This window comes from Elaeis guineensis, chromosome 2 (assembly GCF_000442705.2).
Source record: "Elaeis guineensis isolate ETL-2024a chromosome 2, EG11, whole genome shotgun sequence".
Lineage (NCBI taxonomy): Eukaryota > Viridiplantae > Streptophyta > Magnoliopsida > Arecales > Arecaceae > Elaeis > Elaeis guineensis.
Window position 1 is genome coordinate 122,144,459 of NC_025994.2, and position 25,392 is coordinate 122,169,850.

Here is a 25,392-nt window from a genome sequence, read left to right on the forward strand (position 1 = left end):
GATACACAGAGATTAAGAAGAGGGAGTGAGAATCCAATTAACCATCGGACTTGCCCTCCCGACCCCAACACAACCCCCGGACAACACACAAGACACAGCAATCAATTGGTGAGGGGAGATTGATATAAACAAAGCTAAACGAGAGAGCATGATCTAATACATTGTAGCAATGCCATCCAAAATGACAACCCAAATATGATTTATTAAATAGTAATAATAATAATAATAAAGCAACCTACCAACTGAAACATCACCTGTCCAGCTGTTTATATCCTCCAATACGGCTGTTCATTTGTTCAATTGATCACAATGGGTTTGAAATCGAACAGTCACATGACAATTCTGCTTATCCAAATAATAAATCTCAACAACAAAGTCCACCTGCCTCACCTGGACATGCCTTGGCGCCTGAAATGATCAGCCAAAGATAAACCGATAATAAATGTATAATGGGGCAAGGAATTCTCATCAAATGTTTTCAATTGATTAGCTCACAAAATCTTCCTGTTCCTGTTTAAGCATGCCACCGCATTGCTAATCCATACAAAGCTAATGAAAGCTTCTCCTGTCCTGAATCATTTCAGGATGAAATGAAAAGCTCAAAAGAATAAAAAAATATACTATGGCCTTTGGACAGGAAAGAGATGATGAACATATATTAACAGTCTAGCCCGGTGCGCTTATAAAGACAATTCCTGATGGGGTGAAATGGCAAAACTAAAAAGCAAGAAAATTTAAACTTAGAAGGAGAAAGAAACAAGAGCTTTTGCCACATTCAGCTATAATACCATTGGTGTATTTCCTATCCACTTTATCCAAAAAGATTGTGGGGTCCTGGATCCCCATCGGCAAGCATTACCGAACTGTGGTGATGAACCATATACCACCGCCCATTATGAAACTCATAGATATTGGTCATATGGAATGGTCCTGAGTCCATATCAACATAAGCATTCATAGTAACCCACGCCATGTCACTGAGCACACGAGCCCGTACATCCCTAATCTGAAAGGCAACACCTTGACCACCTCCCTGATCCCAGTTGAATGCCATAGCCCAACTGTCAATCACTGCAGCGTACCTATAAAATGTAAACAACAATTATGGGCAGCAAGTTAGAAGAGGAAACCATTTTTACACATCATGTGATGTGTCTCTGATGAAAAGAATAGACGTGATTTGCAAGGAAGAGCAAAAGTGAAACCAGTATTCTAATGCTGTAACATGTAATGAAATCTATTCCACTAGCTATCCTGATAGACAATTTACAAATGCCTTGAAGCATGAAGCTGAATGCACAAGTATCCATTGCATGACCAATCATCTAGTGCTCACCATAAACCCCAGCAGTGCATAAGAAGAAGCATAAGGATGAATGCCCTGCAATTGGAATGGTTGCCGATGTCCAACATTCCAAAGTTATCCATGGAATTGCAGATCTTGACGTAAGATTGGTCTAGACCACACTAATTAGGAGTGACCAAAAAAATGTTCCAGGTCAGAGCATTGTACACATTATGTCGCTTTAACAAGTATAGTATTATTTGATACATATGTTGTTTTATGGTATAACCTGACATGCATCAATGAAGTATATATGATTGTTTAAGATAGAGAGCATTCAAGGCTGATTAATTAATAATAATCAAGAGAAACATTTTATGTGAAGGAAAACAAGAGGGAACAATTCACTACTCTGAGTTATAATTTTAGTACTTACATTAGGTTTACAAATTATCAGCACAATGAAATGAAACTAAATGTATAACTCAAATGAAAATTCACATGAAAAGTTAAAATATAAAACAGTTTGGCTAAACCTGATGATCTCTAAAATCAAAACACCCACATGTTTTGATAAGTTTCTTAAGAAATAATGGAAGATTCAATATCCTTAACATGAGATAAGGATAATTCAATCTAAAAGTTTCTACATTCAAGGCATGGGTGCTACCATTTATAGGAACTTCAAGACAAAAAGATCTTAGATCACGAGTAAACCACTTGCCCTTTAATTAAAACCCTTATATACTCCATGTCACGATTTTTCTCAACCAATCTTCAACATCTAGGAGGCACAGATACGATATGGGACACGGATACGGAGATACGACAAATTCTTAAAAATATAGAATACGATACAGTTGAAAAACAGTATATTAAAAAATATAAAATTAATATAATATTAATATAGAAGCATAAATACTCAAGATAAATTTAACATATAAATACAAATCATAACTCAAGAGCACCTATGTTTGAAAAGTAAGCATCATTAATGCATAATCATTACAAACAAAAATCCTAAAAAATTAACATAAAAACACCAATGTTTCAGTACCTAGCCGTACCCAGCCGTACCTAACCGTATCCGACATCGAAAAAATCAGAAAAGAGAGGGAAAACAACCGGACACTCGGTGATTACGTATCGCACCATATCCCTGACATTTCTATATCGGAAACGTATCCAACACCGGTACGACAGCCATTTTGCCGTATCGGTGCTTCCTAGTTCAGCATTTATGAATAAAGTTGCAGAGCATATCACTTGAAAGTTTAGTCATCATTTGATAGTTGCCTGCTTCCCCATGAATGAATTGTTGCTCTCCCAAAAGCACTGTATAATAACTTGAACCAGCCAGCTGAACAAGACCCATCTTTTTTGTAATTGAAACTCAACGATGTTTTTTTGCCTCCCACACTTAATGGTAGCCCAAATTTGGTGCACCCCTGATTTTGAGCCAACAACCTAATCCTTGAATCCTCCACCCACATGCCAACCAGAAAAGCTTCAGACTCATCCATTTTAGCAAGATTAGGTTCAAAAAGGAGATAAAGGGTGGTATAGCCCATTTCTGAGCATCACCCAGCCATTGCATAACAGCGAGGCTCTGCTCAACCAATTAAAACAGCAAAGCTGGAATTCTAAGTTGGCATAGCCATCTAGTTCATCATTATAGAACAAACAGCAACTAAAAGAAAATCTTCCAATTAATTGTTACATGCCAAATAAAGCACCACTTATTTGAGAGCAAACGGCAACTAGCCCCAAAACCCATTTTTCTTGCAAACTCATTGACCATATCATAGAACTTTTCCAAGCCAACCTTTGTTTGTACACCTAATCCCCTTGTGTTTACCACAAACACGTTATAAAGAGCAAGAAAGGGACTGTCTAGTGTGTCTTCCTGCTACATACATTTGCTATTCAGTAAAGATGAGAATCTGGATTGCCCTAGTAACACAATGCACTTTTAGCTTTCCTCAGAATTTATTTACCCAATCAATAATTCTCTTCAGCTAAAACCATTTAGCTCTTCTGCACTTTCTCATAGGATAAAGGAAGCAAAACCATCGAGTCACCATCATCTTTTGAATATGAGGGGGAAAGAAAAGGTGAATCTGATCTAGCTCAAAGCACAATTCATGCATCAAAGATTATTTTGTTAAGCTTTTCATCAATAATACTTCTACCAGACATGAGAATCTGACACAACCAAATATGGCTGATGAAATATGACATATGTACTAGTACACAGTTTCATACAATTAAACAAATTCGGACCTTATTTATCAACTAATAATCAGAAGAATGCTGAGCAAGCTATCTACATTCATTTAGTGATCTTCAGATGTAAATTAATAATCAGATTATAAAAAACTCAAAAAGGAACTAGATTGCTGCATTAGGAATTAACTTATGTCCAAATCTAATATATTTGTTTATCCAGCAATAAATGTAGATATTCAGCTTATTTCACTGAATTCTACACTGGGGATCAATTCAGAAGAAAAGAGCATCTTTTGATCAAGAATGCATTTAACATAAAATGCAGAATCAGTTATATCATTTATAACATTTCCCCTTTTTCTTCCTCAACCAATAACAAAAGAAATCCAAATGTTCTACCAAGCCAACCCAAATAGATAAGTTTTGTCCTTTATATATTTTTCCTTCATGCCATAGTGATCAAAGTATCAATTAAGCATTAAAGAGATGAATGTTGATATGCCATCTTCATCCCAAGCACATGATTGGTGTTGCTTCTGCTTTTTAAAAAGTTCTGCTCACAAAAGGAGAAGCCAAAACCTAGGTTTTCTAGCTTCTCCTAAATGCACTTTTTTAATTTTCTCATAGATGCACTTTTCAGATATCATTACCAAACAATTACTTTTCTAGGAAGCACTTTTCTTGCTTTAAAAGTCAGAAGTACTTTTCTTGAGCAACGCCAAACACACCCTCGAGCTTGGCCTTACCCAGGCCCTTGCAATATATAATTTCAATGTTTCAAAGTATGTTAACAAAGATCACATCAGAATGCAATACTGCAAGAAAGAACGGTTGCATCATTCCTAATTTCACCATAAAAGTTGTTATATAACAGTTTTTGTAAAAAAAAAAAAGGGGGTTCAGGTCATACCCTGTAAATAGCTCTCCAGAGCCATGTACGCACTTCACATAGTCTGCATTAAGCCAAAAGCGACTCATTGCAGTCAAAGATCTTTCTCTAATGATGTTAAAGAACTCCGCATTGACACTAACAATGGCTCTGGTAGCAGCATAATAAGACTTCCATCCATGAACTGGTGTGATATTGTCCTGTTCCAATGAAAAATCCTACAAGATAAACATTAGCCATTTAGATTATTTGTTTTTCTGGAGACCTGAAACTTTGAAGTTCGAAATTTACAAAGTATATGATGCATTTTTTAATGTTGAATTAAACAAGTTTAACAGGACATAGTGAACTTGTAGCCATATAAACAAACACAGAACAAGAGTAAGAATCATTTCATATTAAGTCAGCTTATAACAGGGAAAGTAAAAAATTTACATGACTTCTTCAGATTAAGAAAGCAAGGTATCAGAACATCCATGGAATATTCAAAATGCAACATAAGGATTCACAAGTTCAAAAATTTGTCTTTTAATATATACACTAAGAACTCCTTCATTGGACTTGCTAGGAATCAATATTCAGTTTCTTCTTCTTTAGAATTCGTCTTCCACTAAAATGCATTCAAGGTCCATTAAATTAAAATCCAATTTGCACCTTCATTCATGTAAAATCCTAGTCATGGAAGGGTAAAAATCCTTCATTACAACTGTTCCACGTTAGAGAACTACAAATTCAAGTGCAGAATCTTTACTCAATGGTTCGAATAAATATATTACTCTGATTTACTATCAAAGTTTTTTCTTCTTGCCATTTCCAAAACTGAAAATCCATTGTCATATTGGAAAACTCATGGTTGAACTCATATAGTATATCGTATTAAAAATTTTGACAAAATTAACGCTGCTTACTGTTCCAGAAATTGCTGGAAACTATTGCGTCCACTTACCCAAATGACCAAAGCTATAGAAAGAGGGCCATGTGCCTATGAATCATCAATCATTATTGAGTAAAAAAAAGGGATAACAACTGCATCAAGAAAAATGATAATTATAATCATAAAAGTTGATGCCTTTTATCTGACTAAACATTTGATATACCAATTCCATTGCTATGAAATAGTACCATCGCAACCAATCACCCCATCCGCTCTTTCACACAACAATTTTCTCTTATTCTCTTAATTCGGGTTGCAACGGGCTATGGATGAGGCATACGTATTAGGAAAAACCTGTCAACACAAATCCAACCCATTTATTAAATATGTCAGAAATCAAAACTGAACCCCACTTGTTTCTTAAACAAGTAACCCAACCAGACATGCTTAATCCATTTAATAAACAACTGGAGTCAGGTCAGGTGTGTTACAGAATTGTTAAACTAGACTTGACAGGTGTATTAATCCATAAGAAGTATTTAACACTGCTCAAAGGTTAAATGGGTCTTAAATAGCTTGCATCGGAACTCATAATAGTGTCAACCCAACTCAATTATTAAACTAGCGTCAATCCATCAACTGTTAAACAACTCAAATTAGGTTAGGCATGTCATGACTCAAAACTAAACCCCACCCATTTAATAAGTAGGTTAGTTGGGCCAATCTGTATATGACACAAACCCATTTACAAATCTAGACCCGCTTATCTTGGGGCCATTGCATGTTGGCTTGGTAGGTCAAGTCATGGATTGACACCCCTTCTCTTAATGCTAGTAGTCCATCTACTTGAACTATCTATAAACTCAACCTTCAACTGGCTCTACACATTTCCCCCACTCATTGATGGCAACAGCATCATAATAACAGTATATCTAGGTGTCTAACCATACATACACACATATAGAATAAGTGTGCATCCTTCTAGATGAAAATACCCAACAATCCTGCACAAACAAAAAGTAGTGCCACTAAAACAAGAACAGAAATAGCTAAGACATGCATATCAAAGAATTTTTCAGTATAATGGTAATTTTAATAATGATAGTGGCACTAGCTGTCAACAACGATATTATTCATATGAGATCATATGAGAGACAATACTTACTGAAAAGAAAACGGCAATAACAATATTTAACAACACAAATGAAGCAAATAAAAATATTAATAGCATAGCATGTCGATGAACATTGGCTGGGCTTAATCAGGTAGGGTCATTTGAGGCTCAACCTTGCATAAATAGATACTAACCCAAGTTCAAGACAACCTATGCGCAGCTACACATATTCAACCCCACACCTAGGCCATGGTTTTGCAACTAAGCTCAGGATCCTACATATCCTATCATCAGGTTGGGCAAGCAATCGATGTAGCCAACCTAAGTGTTCAACAACTTAGCTCCAATGGCATAATTGATGAGGACAAGAAAGGAATACCCGCCACAGTGAATTATCCAAGTCGAAGTGCTTAGGCAAATAATTCCCAGGTTTCCAACCTGATGCTTCTTCATTTGGAGAAGGGGATGCGACCACTGGGCTTTCGACCAGTTCACAATGGCACATAACTAATAGTAGAGCAATCAATTTTGTGGACTCTTATCTCATGTTAATGGGATTATATCATACGACATGAATGATGTCAAGGTACAATCTGCCAGTCCATCTAAACCCCATAAATCAGTGCTGCTATCCAAAAAAGTTTAAAGCATTCATTTCATATTATAATGGATAATAAACATGTTTAAAATTAAAATATGTATATCAATCATAACAAGAGCTAAGAATAATTTCTGATTATGGATTTTGGTATTAAAAAAAGGGAACACAAAAGCATGCTTGATTCCGTTTTTTACCACTTGCAACCAGGACTTCCTCTTTCAAACATTTGCAAACATGCATGTTGATTTAGAGGGATTTATTTCTTAAGGCTTGATTTTTCCGCACGATTTAAGTATTGTATATCATGCCCGTGCTAGTCACAAGGTAGCATGGTACACACTAAGCCATACTAGTCACATGCCCACCCACATGCTAGGGCTTAAACAAGATCAGTCCATGCTAGACTAGCATGAATTGGTTCACAAGATACAAGGGTGCATAAACCTATACAATGCAAGTATCTTGTTATCACAGTATAGCACTATACACACACACACTGTACAAGAACATACTTTATGCAATGGTCAAGGTTGTCAAATTGCCTCGACAAGACCACACGGTGGACATCTTGTATGACCTAGGCAAGTGAATAGGTGCTTAGGTGGTCGCCTAGAGATGAAAGCCCTCCAAGATCTTATTATGCATATCTTTCAATATATGCATACATAAGCATGTGCATATATCATATGCATTCCTTTTTTCACCATATATAGCATCATGAAACCCGGTTTTCCTACTTAAAAATCCAAAGATCCAAAGACTAAAATCCACCAGAAAAAGGAGAGCAGCAACATCATTGTTGCTACTATAGCAGCTAGCAGGCTATAAAACACAACCCAAGTAGTCAGCACTTAGCAAGAAGTAGAAAGAGGAGGTGGAGGATGGCAGCATGTGGCAACCAAAAGGCTGCCAGGCCACAGACAACAACCGATCATCAAGGAGGAGGAGGCAAGCAGAACAAAAGAGAAAAATTAAAGAAAGAGGCTGAAGAAAGGCCAGATGAAGAAGAGATAAGAGCAAAATACAAAGAGGAATATGAATCATAGAAAGAAGAAGGTGAAATTGGTCTGGAGAAAGGAAAAACATAATTTTGGCACTAGAGTTGACCACTGTGACGCCACCACCACTTGCAGCTGCTGGTTGACCTGCCAATAGCCATTGATCAGCCTGCTAGCTACTACTAGGTTGGTTGTAGCCTTCGCTGCCCTCCCACATGTCTCATATAAGGCTTGGATAGGGAAAGAAAATATGAAAAGAAACCTTTCAAGAAGTAGGGTTTAAGCAAGCTTAGCCTAGACAACTCTGCCTAGTTAAGCACCTAGGTGGCCACTTTTAATAACACTGGTGATGACTTCTAATGAAGGAAATCAGTAGGGTTTTTAAGGGATTGGAACGTGGAATATTGACAGAAGATATGTGGTTAGCATCAAGTAAAGAAAGGGCATGTGTGAGATATAAGGAAATAGAGACCGAGTATAGATGATGATACAGAAGGAATGATGGGTCGAATTAACCAGCCTGATATTCTCTCAAGAATCAAAGAGGAGATAGAATTCTAGTTTCAATCCCAATTTATGTTCAAATAAACTCAACAACCAGTCTTTATTGACCCCAAAACCAAGGAATAATCACAACATATATAGACCCAGATTTGCCTCATGTTGGACTATTAACTAGTTGATTAGGTTTCACAACTAGATGGCAGATCGCCAAACCCAAAACTGAAGTAAAAAAAATGATATGCTTAACTCAAGCTCATCCCATCTCAAAGATGATTATGGGCTAGTCTGCTAAATACTCTCCAACTGAACTGAGTAAGTTATGTGCTAGGCCTGCTTGATGCCTGTCCTTGATTGGCTATAGCATAACAAGAGATTTAGGATCATTAGCATAAGCTTGTATTGCCAACCATTACTTAACTAACAAATAAATCTTTTCTAAAAAATTGATTTTGGTTCTGCTAGGTGTTTATTATTCATGTCTTGAAGATGGATGTAGACATGTAGTTCCCTATACAAATCATACTTTATTTGGCTCGAGTGTAACTGCAGAGTGTTTCCTGGTTGTACAAGCTTAAATTGTATAGACAATAAGTTCAAATGTTCATTCCTTTCTAGTTTTAATGAGAAGCCTCTCTCTTACCCAGAGTTGTATATCCTAGGATGTGGCATCATTTTTATAGGTCAGTCATAGCACATCTTCAATTTATGATAATATAGAAAGCCAGCCTGCACAGAGAACTATATTTAGCATGTGCAATGCGTGTGAATGATTCAAGAAAGTATTTGATGGACAACTATAATCACACTAACCACTACAATGATACATGAGAAGCGCAAGACATCACAATGCATCAAAGGATCCTTTTTCTTCTGTTTTTCTTTGGGAGGGAGGTGTATTTATTGTTGCAATCGGTAAGGCTAAAATGAGACGCCGCGAAACTCATTCATAAGGCTTGGTTGTTTATGTCATATATAGGAATCAATAAGGTTTCCCACTTAGGGTTAATAAACACACCTTTTCAACAATAACTTCCACAAAATAGCACATTAATCAAAAGTAGAAACAAAGCAGCATTAGCTAAGAATGGTAACTCATCCCATGTTTTCTATTTACCAATAGGTAATAACCGTTAAGATTTATACTCCCCTAATAAGGGTCTCTCAAATTCGAGAATGAGAAGGCCGATAACAAGAGAAAAATAATAATCAGTTCCTTTTGTTCTCCTAAGGGTGGAACGTCAAGCTTATTTATAGCCTTTTACACTTCTAAGATAATTAAGATTAATAAGAAAATAAAGAAAAACTCTAACAGCTAGGATTTGTTTGTAATTTCAGCAATTCTTCCTACTGATTTATTGCTAATCTGCTAATTTATTGCTGATATATTGTGATTTTCTTCTTTATTTGCTTTTGATTTGCTTCCAAATAAAACTCCTTAACATAATAGGAATCTTGATAACCGGCCAATCCCAAATTCAGGCTAAATTAAAAATCATTTAGCTGTCCTATTTGTTTCCAACTATGGTTATTACATTCCTTATTACCATAGGGCTGAATCAAGCCTAATTTGTGATCGAGGCCTATCTACCACATGGCAGATTTTGAGATTCAAAAGTGCCATCACATGTTAAGTGCATATGGCAAAGACCATTTCCGAATCTCAAAGCGATAGGTCTGTACTGCACTCCAACCTGCACCATACGGCACTTGTTCATGTTTAGAGAATTGGTAAGCAGGCTTATTGGTGCCATGGAAATAACAAGAAAACACCCTCAAACGCAGACAGCAACTCCCAAACAATATCATAATTACCTACCAAACATCAGCCCAGCAAGAAAGATCACTTTAGTATTTCTAAATTCGTTCCAATATTTTTGGTACCTTTCCACTGGAAGAGCAGGGTTTCAATTTTCTAGTGAGTTTCATTGTCAGGTAAAAAGAACCTCAAAGATGATAGAACTCCAACTATTCATTATGAATATCCTCAATGGCGGCCGGCTATATTGGTCATCACGTATTTGGTTAGACCTCAGCATGACATTGCATCGCTGGTCAGTATGTTCTAGGCAATAAATAACACTCTCTTGAAGCCATCTCTGTGTTATTCCTGCATAACTTAAACTCAGCGAGATCTTATAAGAAGTCTAGTATGGTCATTCATTAGATGACAAAAAAGGCACTGGATAACACCTTGCCTCTTTCTTCGCAACTGAACAATTGAAAGAGGAACCCCTTAAATTCAATAAGGAATCATCAATACTAGCAATTATGGGCATGCATGAGAACACAAACAGTAAGGGGAGGGAAGGGAGAAAATACCTTGTGATAGAGGGCTTTCCAGGCCCCATCATCATTGGCAGCCCTCCTCATGGCGGAATTGGTCATGGAGAGGCGGCAGAGGCTGGTGTAGTCCAGATAGCTGAGCGCGTGAGTGGTGATCTCCGGCACCAGCTGCTCCATCATCGAACCCCCGGCCTGCCGCTCCGCTGCCGCAGCCTTCTTTTCGCGGCCCACCGCCATCTCGCCGTTCGCCCGAGCGTTGCCGGAGTCCCCGCCGCCGCACGAGGAGCACGCACACCCGCAGGACTTCCTGTTGTTCCTGATCGCCCCAGCCTTCTTGAAGACCCCTGCGGATACCGATCGGAGGGCCCAGAGAGAGCAGAGACAGCACAAAGCGGTGGCTCCGGCGGCGATCAAGATGGAGCGGAGGGAGAACGGGTAGGCGCCGTCCATCTAGAGGACATCAATGGCTCGGACGGCATCAAACCCTAGGGCTGAGGAGTGGCCAACCGTCGCATGAGAAAAAAGAGGAAGGCGAGAGAGGGATCTGCGGTTTTGATCCCGGTGGTGGGGATTTTTTTTGGGAGGATATTTCTTTCTTTTTTGGGACGTTTGATCGGTTTGAGGGAGGGGTGGAGGCAGTTCCGCGAACCTCAAGCGCGCTCTTGTCTGCTCTCCTCCATTTCGTTTATTCGGTTTTTTTTTTTTTTTTTTTGTATCGGTAATTCTAGCAATTTTTTTTGCTCAATCCGGGTTGAGTTGGGTGACTCTTGAGAGTTGAGAAAGAGTAGGGGTGGAGAGTAAATAAACGTTACAATCTCGGGGATTCTGAGGGAACGGTAGTATGTCGGGTATTCCGCATAAAGACTCGTGAGAGACCTCCCGATCTACCGTCCGGGTCAGCGACGTGGCGAGAGCATGGAACGATCAGGAAATTGGGCTAGGCGTACGCTATATTACAACCCAAGATACAACTTCTTGTCGTTTGAGTCACCAAAAAAGGACTCAACTTTGAAGGGATGTTTGGTTGACCAGAAGTGGAGTTTAATTGAGTTCCACTAAACCCAATTTAAGGGAGAAAATGTTGAAAGTAGCCTCAAACAACGGGGAGCTGAAAGCATTTTGGTGAAACGTTCTCTCGCTCTCCGACCTGCAAATAAATCGGGTCAAATTGGATCCTAGGTGATCCTAACTTAATTCAATTTTTTGATTGAATCTTGATATTAGATCAATATCTATCTCGATAAAAAATCAGATCGAATCTATGATCAAATTTATTGACCCATTAGATCATTCGGATCGAATCGGATCCATATATAACTTGGTCCCAATCCATAAAATACAGATCCGAATCGAATTCGGTTCGGATCTGGATGACAACTAAAAAAGACCTCTTTTTTTTTTTTCCTCCAATTCCAACTATAACTTCTAATAATTAATTGTATTGGATAGCAGAGTGAAACAAGCGGTTTTTGAGAAGAGTCAAGATTCCAGAAGTCCACATAAAAGAAGAAAAGTAAAAAAAAATATGAATTTTATATAGTGATATAATTGTTCCAATCTAAAACATCATACAAGAGGAATACTTGTACATGATTAAAAATGAGACTGTATATACTGTGGATGACACAACATCTGTACACATTAGAGCATACTTTAAAATTTATTAAAGACAACAAAATGAATTGGAATTGAAGAAACCCTCTTGCTTTTGTATCTCATGGCACGATAAACATAAACCAGAAGGTTTAAAAAATTGAGCTCAATAAGAAGTCAGAAGAAATAATCAAGATGCTCTTCATTTAAATTATCAGAAATCCATCTAATCTTTCTTGCTCGGGTCATTATAGATGTTACAACAGTCAGAATAAAAGAACTGAAAGGTTTAAAAAAATTTTAGTTTTGAAGATTTTTAGTTTGAGAATCGGATGGGAAAGATTGGAGGATTTGAAAAATTTTGGTCAAAATCCAAATCTCTATTTGGGTGAGTCACTCTAACTGGGTTCAGGTCCTATGTTTGGATCCAAATCGGGTCATATATCTTAAGATCCAAATTAACTAAAAAATCTCCACAGGTTGGGTCGAATTCAAATTCAAAAAATCCAGACCCGATCCGAAAAAAAAATGGGTTCAATTTTTGAACCCGACCCGCTCCATTGGTCTTTTAAATGGGTTCGGATTGGGTCTAACCGAGTTGGATCGAGTCGAATCATGGATCAACCCGACCTATTTGCAACCTTACCCGCTCTATTCACTTATAGAGAACTAAAGAGACTCTTAGGAGGTATTTGGTTCATAACTGAAATCAGAACAAAAATAAAAATCAGAATGGCTTGGAATTGAAATCAAAATGACCAAATCCCCCGAAGCGTTTGGTTCATGATCGAAATTAGAATTAAAATAAAAAATAAAATCTATAGAGGAGAATAGAAATTGAGTTCTATATAGATTGAGCCATTCCGATTCTACTCCAAAATCGAAATCAGAATGAGACTCCTTCCAACCAAATTGTTGGAATAAAAGTCACTCATTTCGATTTTGATTTCAGATCCCCACTCTTCCCAACCAAACAACCCCTTAAATCCTTGTAAAATCTTATATCAATTTTTGGCACATCCATTGCCCATGTTTTAAGAAAGAAATTAGAGGATGATCTAACTATTTTCAAAAATTATTTATTTGAAAAAAAAATTTACTATATCAGATTAGTCAAAAACTTATTCTAACAAAAAAATATCAAAAAAATTATTATATTTGATCGATAATAATTTTATATAAAAATATTATCAATTTTTTAACTACAATTGAATAAACAATTAAAGTAATATCATTTTTTTAGCCTATTTGCTCATCATTTATAACCCACTTATATAAATATTATTAATATTAACTATATTGAATATTGAAATATATTTATATGAGTTAATAAATATTTTAAAATTAATCATATATATATTAGAAAATATATTTCTTGTTATAAATAATTTTAATTATGTTTTGATATGTAAATAAATATATTAATTACTAATAAATATTAATAATTAATAATTAATTATAAATATATTAATATATTATATAGATGTCATTACTCGATATACTGATATTTGTAGTATAACAATATAATGTTAACATAACATATATTAACACAATTAATATATTATAATATAATTAATATAATATAAGAGAGGGTATTTTTTGTCAAAATTAATAATTATGGACTACACCTGCTCTATAATCTATAGCATGTAAAAATAAATATTATTCTTCTGACAGTATTTATTTTACCTTCTTTCAAAAAAATAAATAAAATTTAACTTTTTTTTAACCACCTCTCTCATCAACTTTTCACATCAAGATATTCTAGCATAGAATTTATTTCCAATGCTTGATTACCCCCAACCTATTAGTTAGGAGCTGTTAGGTTGGGGATAATCTCACATGAAAAAAAAATCTCATACTAGATTATCATATTTGATATAAAAAATCAATAAAAGAGATGATAAAATAAATAATATATTTTAATTTATTTTTTTTGAGAGAAAAGATAAAATAAATATTGATATTTATTTTATTTATATATAATTAATTTTAAAAATATTTATAAATTTATATAAATATATTTTAATATTTAAAATAGTAAATATTAATAATGTTTATGTAAGTAGATCATAAATAGTTAAAAATAAATCAAAAAAAATATTATTATTTGAATTGTTTATTTAAAGAGATCGTAAAAAATTTGATAATATTCATATATAAAATTATCTCTAAAAAAATATAATAATTTTTTTTGATATTATTTTTTTTTTAAAAAAATTCATTAATCAACTCGGCTGAAGTTCAGCATTTGCTGTCGCGGATATATGGTTTTTTTTTTTTTCATGATCAATTTTTCAGATAATTAATTCACAGAAATTTTCTGTGACGTATCCAAATCAAAGAAGGCAGAAAAATGAAAGTGTAGATTTTGCGGTGCACATCTATATACTCCAATCAATTTTACATGAAATGCATGCAAGAGGATTCACGGATAGAAGGTCTAGTTTTGCATGACAAGCAAAAGAATATAATAAATGGTAAGACTTCTGATTTTATCGTTGACGCACCGATGGAGCACGGGAAGTCTTGCCTATGACCTTTGAAGGCGACCATGCCCGCACTTGAAGACAAGGTGGTGATGGAGTAGGGATGGCGCCAAGATACGTATTTCTTAGAATCAAGGAGTTGGTTGAGCAGACTAATGCAAAGTGGATCCAACATCACGCTTGTTGTACAAAAAAAAAAAGTGTACTAAAAGAATCTACGGATCTTTTGTAGGACATGAAATCGGTACGTGATATATTGAATGGCAAAAGATAATTAAGAGACCATCGTCAAAACAAAAATTTCCAATAGTTATGGCATATGTTATACCGTGCATTATGTGCAACTTTTCGGTAAGATTATATTAAATTATATTTAAAAATCAAGAGACTTAATCAGATATTTTTACTATTTAAAAATATTTAAGGAATTTGGACAATTAAAATAATCATTTATTTTTTTAAAAAATCGTACGAGATACCTCCCGACCCATGCCTTTTTTTTCTTTTTCTTTTTTTAATAAAAATTGAGAAAAATAATAATAATAAACTAAGAGGAGGCAACCCATCGTCTCCAAATCTCCATTCCCTTTCTGCCTCTCCGCTTCTCCATTCGGATCCGGTGACGACTCCACCGCCGCGCCGGCGGCCTATGCCGGGCGACCGCTGCTGGCGTGGGTTCGCCATCCTTTAGTCTCTACGCCAGAGAGTGAGTGGAACTGGATCCCCGAGGTTACCTTCGTCCTAAAGTATTCGCCTTCCTTTGCCTGGCGATGGACATGATGGTCTCGACGCGGGCGCCGGCGGGTTGGGAGGAGTCGTGAGAGCGAGGGGAGAGGGCGATGGGGGTGATAGTGAGGTAAAGGGCAGCGAGGAAGGCGGAATGGGCAAGATGATGAAGATGAGCAAGAAGTCGTGGTCGGCGGCGAGCCGCTTAGCGATAACGGTCAGGGGAATCGGGTGGCTTTTGCGGGGAGTCGGCAGGACGGCGACGTGCTTCACCTTGACCTGGAGGACACCACGGCAGAACGCCTCCAGCTCGCCGCCGCTGTGCGGGATGATCTGCTCCACTTCCGGTCCAGTAGCATCCTGGTACGAGGGCCGGATCATGGTCTCCATACGCCTCAAGAAATCGAGGAATCTACGTAGTGGCAGCCGCCATTTGCTGATGGCGCAGCGGTGGCGCTGTCGTCGGATCCGTTCGGAGAAGAACGGGGAGGGAGGGAAGGGAACGGAGACGGTGGATTTCCTCCTCGGATTTCTGTTATTGTTTTCTTGATTTTATTATTATTTTAGCTATATCTATGCGGCGTTTTGATTGCGTTTGCTGCCAGCGTATTTTCCATCTTGGGTGGCGGGACCCGCATCCATCAGCCATTACGGAGCTTGCAGTTGTGCGGCCCGGTCCGTTTTTTCGTCTCGGGAAACAGCTGACTGCAGAAGGATCCACTCCTCTTTCTTTTGACCGCCAGGACTATCGGAACCTGCCGCGCTTCCGTGTTCCTTCCTTCCTCCACGTCCAGCTCCGAACCGTAAACCTAACCCTGGAAAAAAAAGGGGAGGAAATCGACCAAGCTTCCTCAATTCCTGGAGATCTGAGTTCTCTCATCTGTGCAAAGGTACATCATCACTCACCTGCCTCTCCTATCCCCCCTTCTCGTTCTCAGTTAGATCGCATCTTTATAATCGTTTCTTGATTTCCTTTTCTTGTTTGAGCCGTAAGTCAAATATCACTCCACGTCCATGGATGCATTGTGTGGATGAAATTCGTGTAAATTGTCGAAGTATTACATCCTTTGATTGAATTGTTTCTATATTTTGATCGGTTTTAGATCTCTCTGTCCTCTTTTTCCATTTACGTTTTCTTTTTTTGGTTAAATTTGTAATATCGTGGTGAATCATTAGGTTTATAATACTATCTGTTGGGTGCTTTTGAAGAGTTTAAATTGTAAGCATGCTGATTGATATTGGGTTGCAGTAAATCCGAATATAGCCACTTATTTTGACGACAAAACCACTATAATAAATGTTGACAGATATCCATGACACCTTTATGTCCATGTAAGAGAAACATTAAGAACAATAGGAAGATAGAATGCACGTAAAAGATAAGATGCATGGATGCTATTGTGCACAAAATCCTCAACCATAATGAAAGCCAAGAGGATTGATAGAATATATAGACAGAAAGCTGATAAATAATTGCTGTCATAGGGGATTGATTTCCAGTAACATGTTAAATTTGACAAGTATGATGTCAAAAACTAAATGGCGAGTTGGTGTACAGAATGCTGCATTCCCATGAAAATAATGATGTTTGGAAAGATCAATTTGAATTCTGAAACATAAATTTGGTACAGAAATTATTTTACAAAGTGATATTACAAGCTGCAATGATGTTGTGAAAGTAGTAGTTCGATTGGATTAATTATTTAGTTAGAGGTTGGTGTCCTGATTGTTTTCAAAAATTCATTAAGCATGTTGTGATAAGGATTGACCAGTGCACATGGTTTTCAAAGGAGGTGTTCTAGAGAGTATCACCGAAGATTGATAACCATTTGGGCTAGGTAGTTATATGAAAGTACATTACTTAGAAATATCTGATCTGATCATTGTAGCTTATTTATCATGTTTATATATACATGTGTGTGTATATCTGTTGCATTTTAACTACAATCGTCCCCTGATCTCAACCTTTGGTTCAATACAACTGCCTTATAAGAGATGGGCATCACACTTATGCAAGAGACTTCAATGAATTTTTAATTATCTGGAGTTGTAAATATATATTTGACTTAGTACCATACCATACTTGTACACAGTCTATCATATACTTCTCATATGATGGCAAATAGCTGGCTCCATTTTATTAGTTAATCTTATGAATTGGTTGATTCAAGTATGATTGAATTATATGGCCATATTGGACTTTCAGGTGAAATTTTTATTAACTCTAGTTTAAAACAATGGAAGCTGTGGGATCTGGAGTTCCCCACCTCAAACTCTCTGGTTTTTGTCATCAAAGAATTAACAATTCCCCAGAATGGTAAGTCTTGCTTTGTAGATTATCTATGTTTGGTGATGATTCTTATTTAACTTTTTCTATTTCCCTTTTTTTGTGGGATGGGGATGAAGTTTACTAGAAGGAAATGCTTCCAGGAAATTATGCTTCTATAACCAATTACGAATTTTGCCTTGATCTGATTGATTTTTTTGTGATACATTTGGTGTTAAAGAAAAAGTTGTTTTTGCTTTCAAAGCACAAAGAATTTTTTTTTTCCATTTAACATACTAATTCCCTTGCCGCCTTTGTTTCATAGTTTAGATTTTGATGGCTATTTATCTTCAGGTCACCCCATAGGATGAGGGCTTTCACATGCAATGCCATATCTTCCTTCCCTTATTTAGGGGAAGATTCACAACGAAGCAAGCAACCATTGGAGATAGTTTCAGTCTCACATCATGCATCAGCTGATCGCAGTGGCAATTTTACCGAATCATCTTTCCAAGCGCCAATTAAGAACCGACATCTAGTTGGAAAAGCATTCTTTTCCAACAAAGCATGTGCTTTTGATGAAAAAATTATGCGAATGCCTCTGGGTATTTCACAAGAAAGGGTTGGGGTGCTACTTTTGAACCTTGGTGGTCCAGACACCCTTCATGATGTTCAGCCATTTCTATTCAATTTATTTGCTGATCCAGTATGTGAGCTTTTAGATTTGGTGGTTGTAAAAATTTCTTCCATCTTGAATTTTTGCTAAAACTGACTTATGAGATATTCTTTTATTGCAATACATGAAAATGCTTGTCATTTCTTTATTTTTGCATAGGATGCATATTCTCAAGATTAAACTTAGGTTTTAGATTTTTAGATAATTTGGAATTGTTCAATGTTGTGGTCCATCAAGAAAAAGAGAAAAGTGAAATTTTCACATATTTTTAGCTAAGATGAAATTTTAAAGATATCTGCATTACTTGTTTAAGGATTATCATCAAAAAATAAAAATATGCATTACACACATAAAAGATGTGAAATAATTTTTTTGATCTTTTTTTTTTTTAAGAGTAAATTTTGCTTATATTAGTGTAAAACCATTGAAGCCACCAAAACTGATGTTCAGTTTCTTCTTAGGACTTGTTCAATTGTTATCAATTCTCTAGTTTTTAGCATTTATTTAATAAAATGCTGGAACTACTGAGCCTAGCATAGCTAGAATTGATTTAGAAAGACTGAAACCGAAACCAAGAAAAACTTTCAATACTTGAAAAGTGGAAGGAGGAGAGAGAGAATGGAAGAAGATGAGAGATGGCTGAAGAGAGGATTGAGATGCTGGTGCCCTTTGTTTTATACTTGGACTATGACAAAATTAGAGGGTCAGCAAATAACTAAAAACCAGTGTGACTGAAGGTGGCAATTTTTTTGGGCACAGCAACAAGCTTTAATTTCAGAAATGAATTCGAAAGTGAAACAATAGCCAATAACTTGCATACATTTAGGTGTAGTTCATCAAGCATTAAAGATTTTGTGTCAGACTGACATCTTCAAGAGTACTTTTCCCTTGTAAATTCAGTCAAAGGTCAATTGGAAGATATAAAGGCAGATATATGTCCGCAAACGAAAAATCTCCCACTAATTCAAATGCTATGTACAGTCCTTTTTTTAATGTAGATGTATAAAGCATTTCAGTTTCATTTTGCATGGACCATAATCTTTTATATTGAGAAGTTGTTAATTTTAGACTGCATTACATGTGTAATAATTTTTTGTTTTTATAAAAGGATATAATACGGTTGCCAAGGTTGTTTCGGTTTCTTCAGCGACCATTAGCCCAATTAATATCCATGCTGAGAGCTCCAAAGAGTAAAGAGGGATATGCTGCTATCGGTGGTGGGTCACCTTTACGAAGAATCACAGATGAGCAGGTATGAATATTGTTAACCAATTCCTTCTTATGAAATACTAGTGGTGTTCCTAAAGTTTTCTACGAGACACTTCTTAAGATAAAAGCATAGTAAAACATCATTTTTTTTAATATTTCTTTGTTGATTTTACAACTTCTCAACTTCAGAATTGGGTGCTTTGTTGGTCTTGTAAATAGAAATTCCAAAGCTGCCATGTTTTTCTCAAGCAAGATGCTGATCTGAATTAGGACATTTCTTAGGCACATGCGCTGAAAATAGCTCTGGAAGAGAAGAACTTGCATGCAAATGTTTATGTTGCAATGCGATATTGGCACCCCTACACCGAGGATGCCGTTCGTCTGGTTAGTCATTTTGCTTTGCTAGCATGTAGGCAATGATCTTGTTATGCTCATAATCATTGTACATATATGTTATTTTTGCTTAGCTCGAGATATTCTTTTCCTTAGTTTAAAGTTGTTGTTTTCATTATTTTTGAGTTTATGGTAACTCTGGTTTTAGTTTAATATTAAAATAACATCTAAAGTGTAAGTTTTTTCTGGCTCTCCTTTTGGTGATACAAATTGCGAACATTCTGGACAACTCTTTTTGGGATCTTTATTTTGTTTCAAATGAAAGCTTATTTTGCAATTCGATCTAAATCTTGAGTTTTAACTAGGCTGTGAACTTAACTATAAGGCCTTGTTCAGAAATAGGAAGCAAGCATTGTTTTCCTATTCTTAGGAATCTATTTCCAGGAATCATTGATGAGGATGAGAAACTGGTAACCATTACCACCTCCCAGTTCCCGCAGACCAAACATGGATCAAAGGTCATTAAGAAAGCCCTCATTTTCATATTCTAACATGCTAATTATAATATATAAACTAGAATATTCACTATCTTATTGTAATTTGGAGGAGTATATTTCTGATGTTCGTTAGTTGCATTCGACCTTGCTTTGTGGAAACAATCTTGATGTCGGTAATCCACCTATATTTCAATCGAGTAAAATGGGGTGCTATGGGGACATCAAGCTGCTTGAACTGAATTTGCTATAGTGTAAACTTCATTTCTAAACTTCTTGACAAGTATTAACATGTCCCATCCCGATGCATATTTATTCTTTTACTAATATGCATGGTCACAGATTAAAAAGGATAACATTACGAAGCTTGTCATTCTCCCACTGTATCCTCAATTCTCCATATCTACAAGTGGGTCAAGCATCCGTCTGCTTCAGAGTATCTTCAGGTTGATTAGTAATTTCTAGCTCTGTGCTCCATTGTTCCCAAATTTCCTGCTTAACTTGTGATAAGCTTGAGTTGTCTTGAATGGATTTACCGAGTATAAATGTAATGACAGGAAAGATGCTTACTTTGCAAGCTTGCCAATTTCTATCATTGAATCATGGTATCAAAGAGAAGGTTATATCAAATCAATAGCTGACTTGATGGAGAAAGAGCTATTAGGCTTCTCTAAGCCTGAAGAGGTAATTCTTCCTCTAACATTTACTTATAGTGGTGATGATGATGGTGACCCGTGATATGTGTGTAGTGATTGGTCAACCAAGCTGTGTGTATCTTTTGGACAGTTTTAATCCCATGGATATTAACACTCTCTGATCAAACATGTTATTTATTTGTCTAAGAAGTCGTTTATATATATAGGCATATTAATATAGGACCCTGCTAACATGGATACTTAACCAATAGTGGCTTGTTCAATTTTTGTGATTTTTCATCTTTGTTGTACAATGGTAGGTTATGATATTCTTCAGTGCTCATGGAGTCCCACTCAGCTACGTGGAGGATGCAGGAGATCCGTACAAAGATCAAATGGAGGAGTGTATTGCTTTGATCATGGATGAGTTAAAATCTAGAGGAATTGCAAATGACCATACCCTTGCTTATCAGGTATTGTACATGAAATCGGAGGCCGAAACTTTATAAAGTTTTCAGGTCTACATGCCTGTCACTAGGGCCGAAAACAGACCGAATATTGTCTGCATCCATTTCCATATTTTTTTTCAACAGAAACAAATATGGATGCGAATGTTAAACCGATAGCGAAATTAGTATCCATATTTGTTCAAAATGGATATAAATACAAGTCAAATATTTTTTATGCCTATATTTTCCTATTCAAATATGGATATAAATCAGATATTATATCATATATAAAATAAATTTTGAGTAGAATTTAATAATAAAGGCTATTGTCAATGACATAATTATAAAAAGTGGGAATGCTATCCACTATCTAGAATGCATGCAATGCAACTAGGTATGGGGCCTAAGGCCTAGTAATTGAAATTGGACTGAAATTGATGCAGTTGGTCCTGGTCATCAGATTGCTAGTTTGACAGCCAGGTCAATTGATCAGGCAGAATACATATTAAAAATATAATAAAAATAAAAATTATCTAATATATAATATTAATAATTTTTTAAATACCACTATCTAAATCACATGGATTTATCTTATACACTACTCTTAAATTACATCATAGATAGAAAATAGTCATTAATCAAAACCATCTTTCTTAGAAAACTTGTAAGAAAATTATACATAATGTAGGAATATGTAGAAGTTATTAATATTTTAAGTAAATAATAAAGTTCTGAAAATATTGTAAAGAATAAAATATTAAAATATTAAAGTCATTGATACATTTCTCCATTTTCTATCAAAGAGGAAAAAGTTCTTCTATAATAATAATAATTAATTATTAAATATCACACATACTTCAAATCATTTAATCACGTGAACAAACTCTTAGGAAGTATAATAAATCTTTCAGCGCAAAACAAGATAGAATGCAGTCTTGTGTTTGAGAAGTGGCCAATTGAATAGGTCAGGGGGTCAATCCTGATTTTGAGTTCTATTTTGCTACTGTTTTTAGACCCTTTTATACCAATGTAAGTCTTGGTTCAGTTTTGTACAGATATCCGGTTCCAAATTCTTGAAAAATCCTTGAGATCTGGATTTAGATCTGTGTTCGATAAAAATTGCGATAGTATGATCTGTACCCGCATCCGATTAGATACCAAAATGTCTCTGGACCCTCTGAACTGGATACTGAAATGGATATGGTTGGATGATATCCAATCCATTTTCATCTCCTATCTGAGCTATTTGTGCGGTCACATTCTTTAGCATCTAGAACATAAACAGAAATTGAGAGTTAATTTGGATAATAAGTCCTATTCCGCAATGTTGGTTTTTGAGAAGCACTTAACATTTTTCCTAAATTCTTGTCAGAGCCGAGTTGGGCCCGTTCGGTGGTTGAAGCCTTATACTGATGAAGTTATAGTTGAGCTTGGTCAGAAAGGTGTGAAAAGTCTTATGGTTGTTCCTGTAAGGTATGCATTTATAATGTGTACTATCCCATTTGAACTTCTATGTTCTTAAGTTGGATTTAATTTCCAGAATTCAGACTGTCTTTTCTATATTTCTTTTTCCTTTTGTCTTAAATGTTCGGTTCCTTTTTTCCATAAACCAACTTAGTGGTCCTGTAGAAACTCAAGTTTCCCATGCCTTAAGCGCATATGTCATACATTGCTCATTTGGTGGTGGCATATACCACCACAGCCAATGGCACCTGATTTTTTCAGGTCTCACGAGCCTAATACTGGTAGAATTATCCAAAAAATAATATTTCTAAAGGCGTCTTTTTCCTTCATTTTCCCACATCATTCTTCACACCAATTTATGCTGACTGTTGTGCCCACAGTTAACCTCCTAATTTCCAGGACCTTTTGTATCCTATGGTATGTATTCAACTCCAAAATCTTCAGCGCTTCTTGGAGAACACCTGCTAATTTTTTGAGTTGAGTAGTGCTCATAGCTGAGCATGCTCACTATGCCTCCTTGTGGATGATCACTTGAAGTTATCATATCAATGTTGCTTGTCATAACACTTATGCTGCAATAATGGAATGGTTGACATTAGTGAGGGATATGATGTTCCCATTGCCATTTACCAAAAGCCATTCACCCAGCAATTTTCTGGCTTCAAACTTCCAGCATGGAGCTGATACTGTTGGTTAGACTGAACAAAAAGCAATGTTCTGTGCATGCACATGCTTGGTCTTCTATGTCTTTATGATAATATCATGTATCTCTCATCCTGCCCGTCTTAAAACAGCTTTGTGAGTGAGCATATTGAAACTCTTGAAGAAATCGACATGGAGTACAAGCATTTGGCTCTACAGTCAGGCATTGAGAATTGGGGCAGGGTTCCAGCCCTTGGTTGCACCTCTTCTTTCATCTCAGATCTAGCAGATGCAGTCATAGAAGCTCTCCCTTTCGCTTCCACCACGTCAAGTGCAAAGGATACATCCAAAGATGCTGACGTGGACCCAGTGCAATATGCAATCAAAATGTTTTTTGGGTCAATCTTAGCCTTTATTTTGCTGCTGTCTCCTAAACTGTTCTCTGCATTCAAAAATTCTGTTATTTAAGTTTTTGGTTATATGGTTAGTCTTTCCTCATTCTATTATGAAAACGGATAGTGATTGCAGTTGATTGTTGTAATAACAAACTCCTAACAAATTTTGAATGGAAATATAGATGGTGCAAAATCACCCTTTCATGGTTTACAGTGTCTTTGCTCAATTTCACAGTTGTTCTTGACCTGCTGCTTGGCATGACATATTGTTGCCAAGATTTGTACTTCGATCTATGATCACAATATCTGATCATGACTATTAGTATTTATGTATTCTAAAGATCTGACCTTAAAAAAAAATTGTTTATGTGTTTGTTTTGATTTGAAGTTTGGATTAGATGAGCTTGTAGCCATTCATTTCATAGTTAATCTCGATGATAAATTTTGTAAAGTGAAAAATACTCACTTACATTATCTAATGACATTTAATAATAACCTAACCCTTTTCTTAAATTTTGAAAATGTAAATCAAGTGAAATAATCTTCCCGTAAAAGGTTGCATTTCTCATATCTATACCATGGATGAGTCTATGATGAATAACCAGCAAGGCTACAATTAATTGCGCAGCATCATAGTGAACCAGGGTTTTCCTTGGTGCTCACACCCCTCCTTCACCAACTTGAGGTTCTGGGTTATAGTTTTAGTGGTACGTCTCTAGGTATTCCGACCTACATGATTATTCTTGCTTTATGTCAGGGCTGATCGTAGGTCGGATTTGGACATAAAAAATATTAAATTTTAAATAGGTCTAGCTTGAAGTTTTACTGGAAATGAATATAATTTAGGCTTGATGCCTGATTCATGATTGGCTAATTTATATGTAGGTTGTAGGTTGTGCTTTTAATCATGCTCATCTTTGACAAATGCAACCTTTTTTAAAAAAAAAAAATCGCTTAGCAGGCATATGATCACAACTATCCATCAAACGCCATCCTGGGGGATAAAAAAACACACCCCAGACAGATACTCTTCATATGTAGGGGCTTATATGGAAACAACAAAATAAGACTTGTTAGCAGGCTGCTTCAGCCCCCAAAAAAAAGACCTGTCAAAATCCTCTTGGTGGGCAATGGGTTTTCTTGCGGGCAATGCCCTTGGCTGGAAAGTAGACGCAAATCCCAATTGCACCTGTCTAGAAACATTTGGCTTTGTCAACGCGGCACCTGCACGGTTAATGCTTCCC

General features: G+C 36.2%; 3 protein-coding genes across 4 annotated transcripts; 2 read left to right on the plus strand and 1 right to left on the minus strand.

Annotated features, from left to right (window-relative positions):
• Nucleotides 1-462: 462 nt before the first annotated feature.
• On the minus strand, nt 463-11,515 carry LOC105038128 (F-box protein SKIP8). Of its 2 annotated transcripts, XR_002164225.3 has the most exons (4): nt 10,814-11,515; nt 4,425-4,621; nt 1,337-1,467; nt 944-1,082 (listed from the first exon to the last, which is right to left on the minus strand). XR_002164225.3 is itself a non-coding variant. In XM_010913833.4 (3 exons), exons 1-3 carry the CDS (start codon nt 11,225-11,227, stop codon nt 812-814), a joined length of 882 nt encoding a protein of 293 aa, XP_010912135.1. In that variant the 5' UTR covers nt 11,228-11,509; the 3' UTR covers nt 463-811. The 2 variants fall into 2 exon arrangements, 1 of the variants encoding a protein (XP_010912135.1); XM_010913833.4 differs by lacking the exon at nt 1,337-1,467 and having other exon boundaries at nt 463-1,082; nt 10,814-11,509.
• A 4,041-nt stretch (nt 11,516-15,556) lies between these two features.
• LOC140855394 (uncharacterized) lies at nt 15,557-16,553 on the plus strand. Its single transcript, XM_073251280.1, has 2 exons — nt 15,557-16,096; nt 16,191-16,553. The coding sequence occupies exons 1-2, from the start codon at nt 15,740-15,742 to the stop codon at nt 16,551-16,553; spliced, it is 720 nt and encodes a 239-aa protein (XP_073107381.1). The 5' UTR covers nt 15,557-15,739.
• Nucleotides 16,231-24,359, plus strand: LOC105038123 (ferrochelatase-1, chloroplastic). The gene is made up of 10 exons (XM_010913820.4): nt 16,231-16,475; nt 17,792-17,902; nt 18,206-18,557; nt 19,636-19,779; nt 20,019-20,120; nt 20,906-21,009; nt 21,121-21,247; nt 21,519-21,671; nt 23,020-23,120; nt 23,906-24,359. The coding sequence occupies exons 2-10, from the start codon at nt 17,823-17,825 to the stop codon at nt 24,219-24,221; spliced, it is 1,479 nt and encodes a 492-aa protein (XP_010912122.1). The 5' UTR covers nt 16,231-16,475; nt 17,792-17,822; the 3' UTR covers nt 24,222-24,359.
• Nucleotides 24,360-25,392: the final 1,033 nt, after the last annotated feature.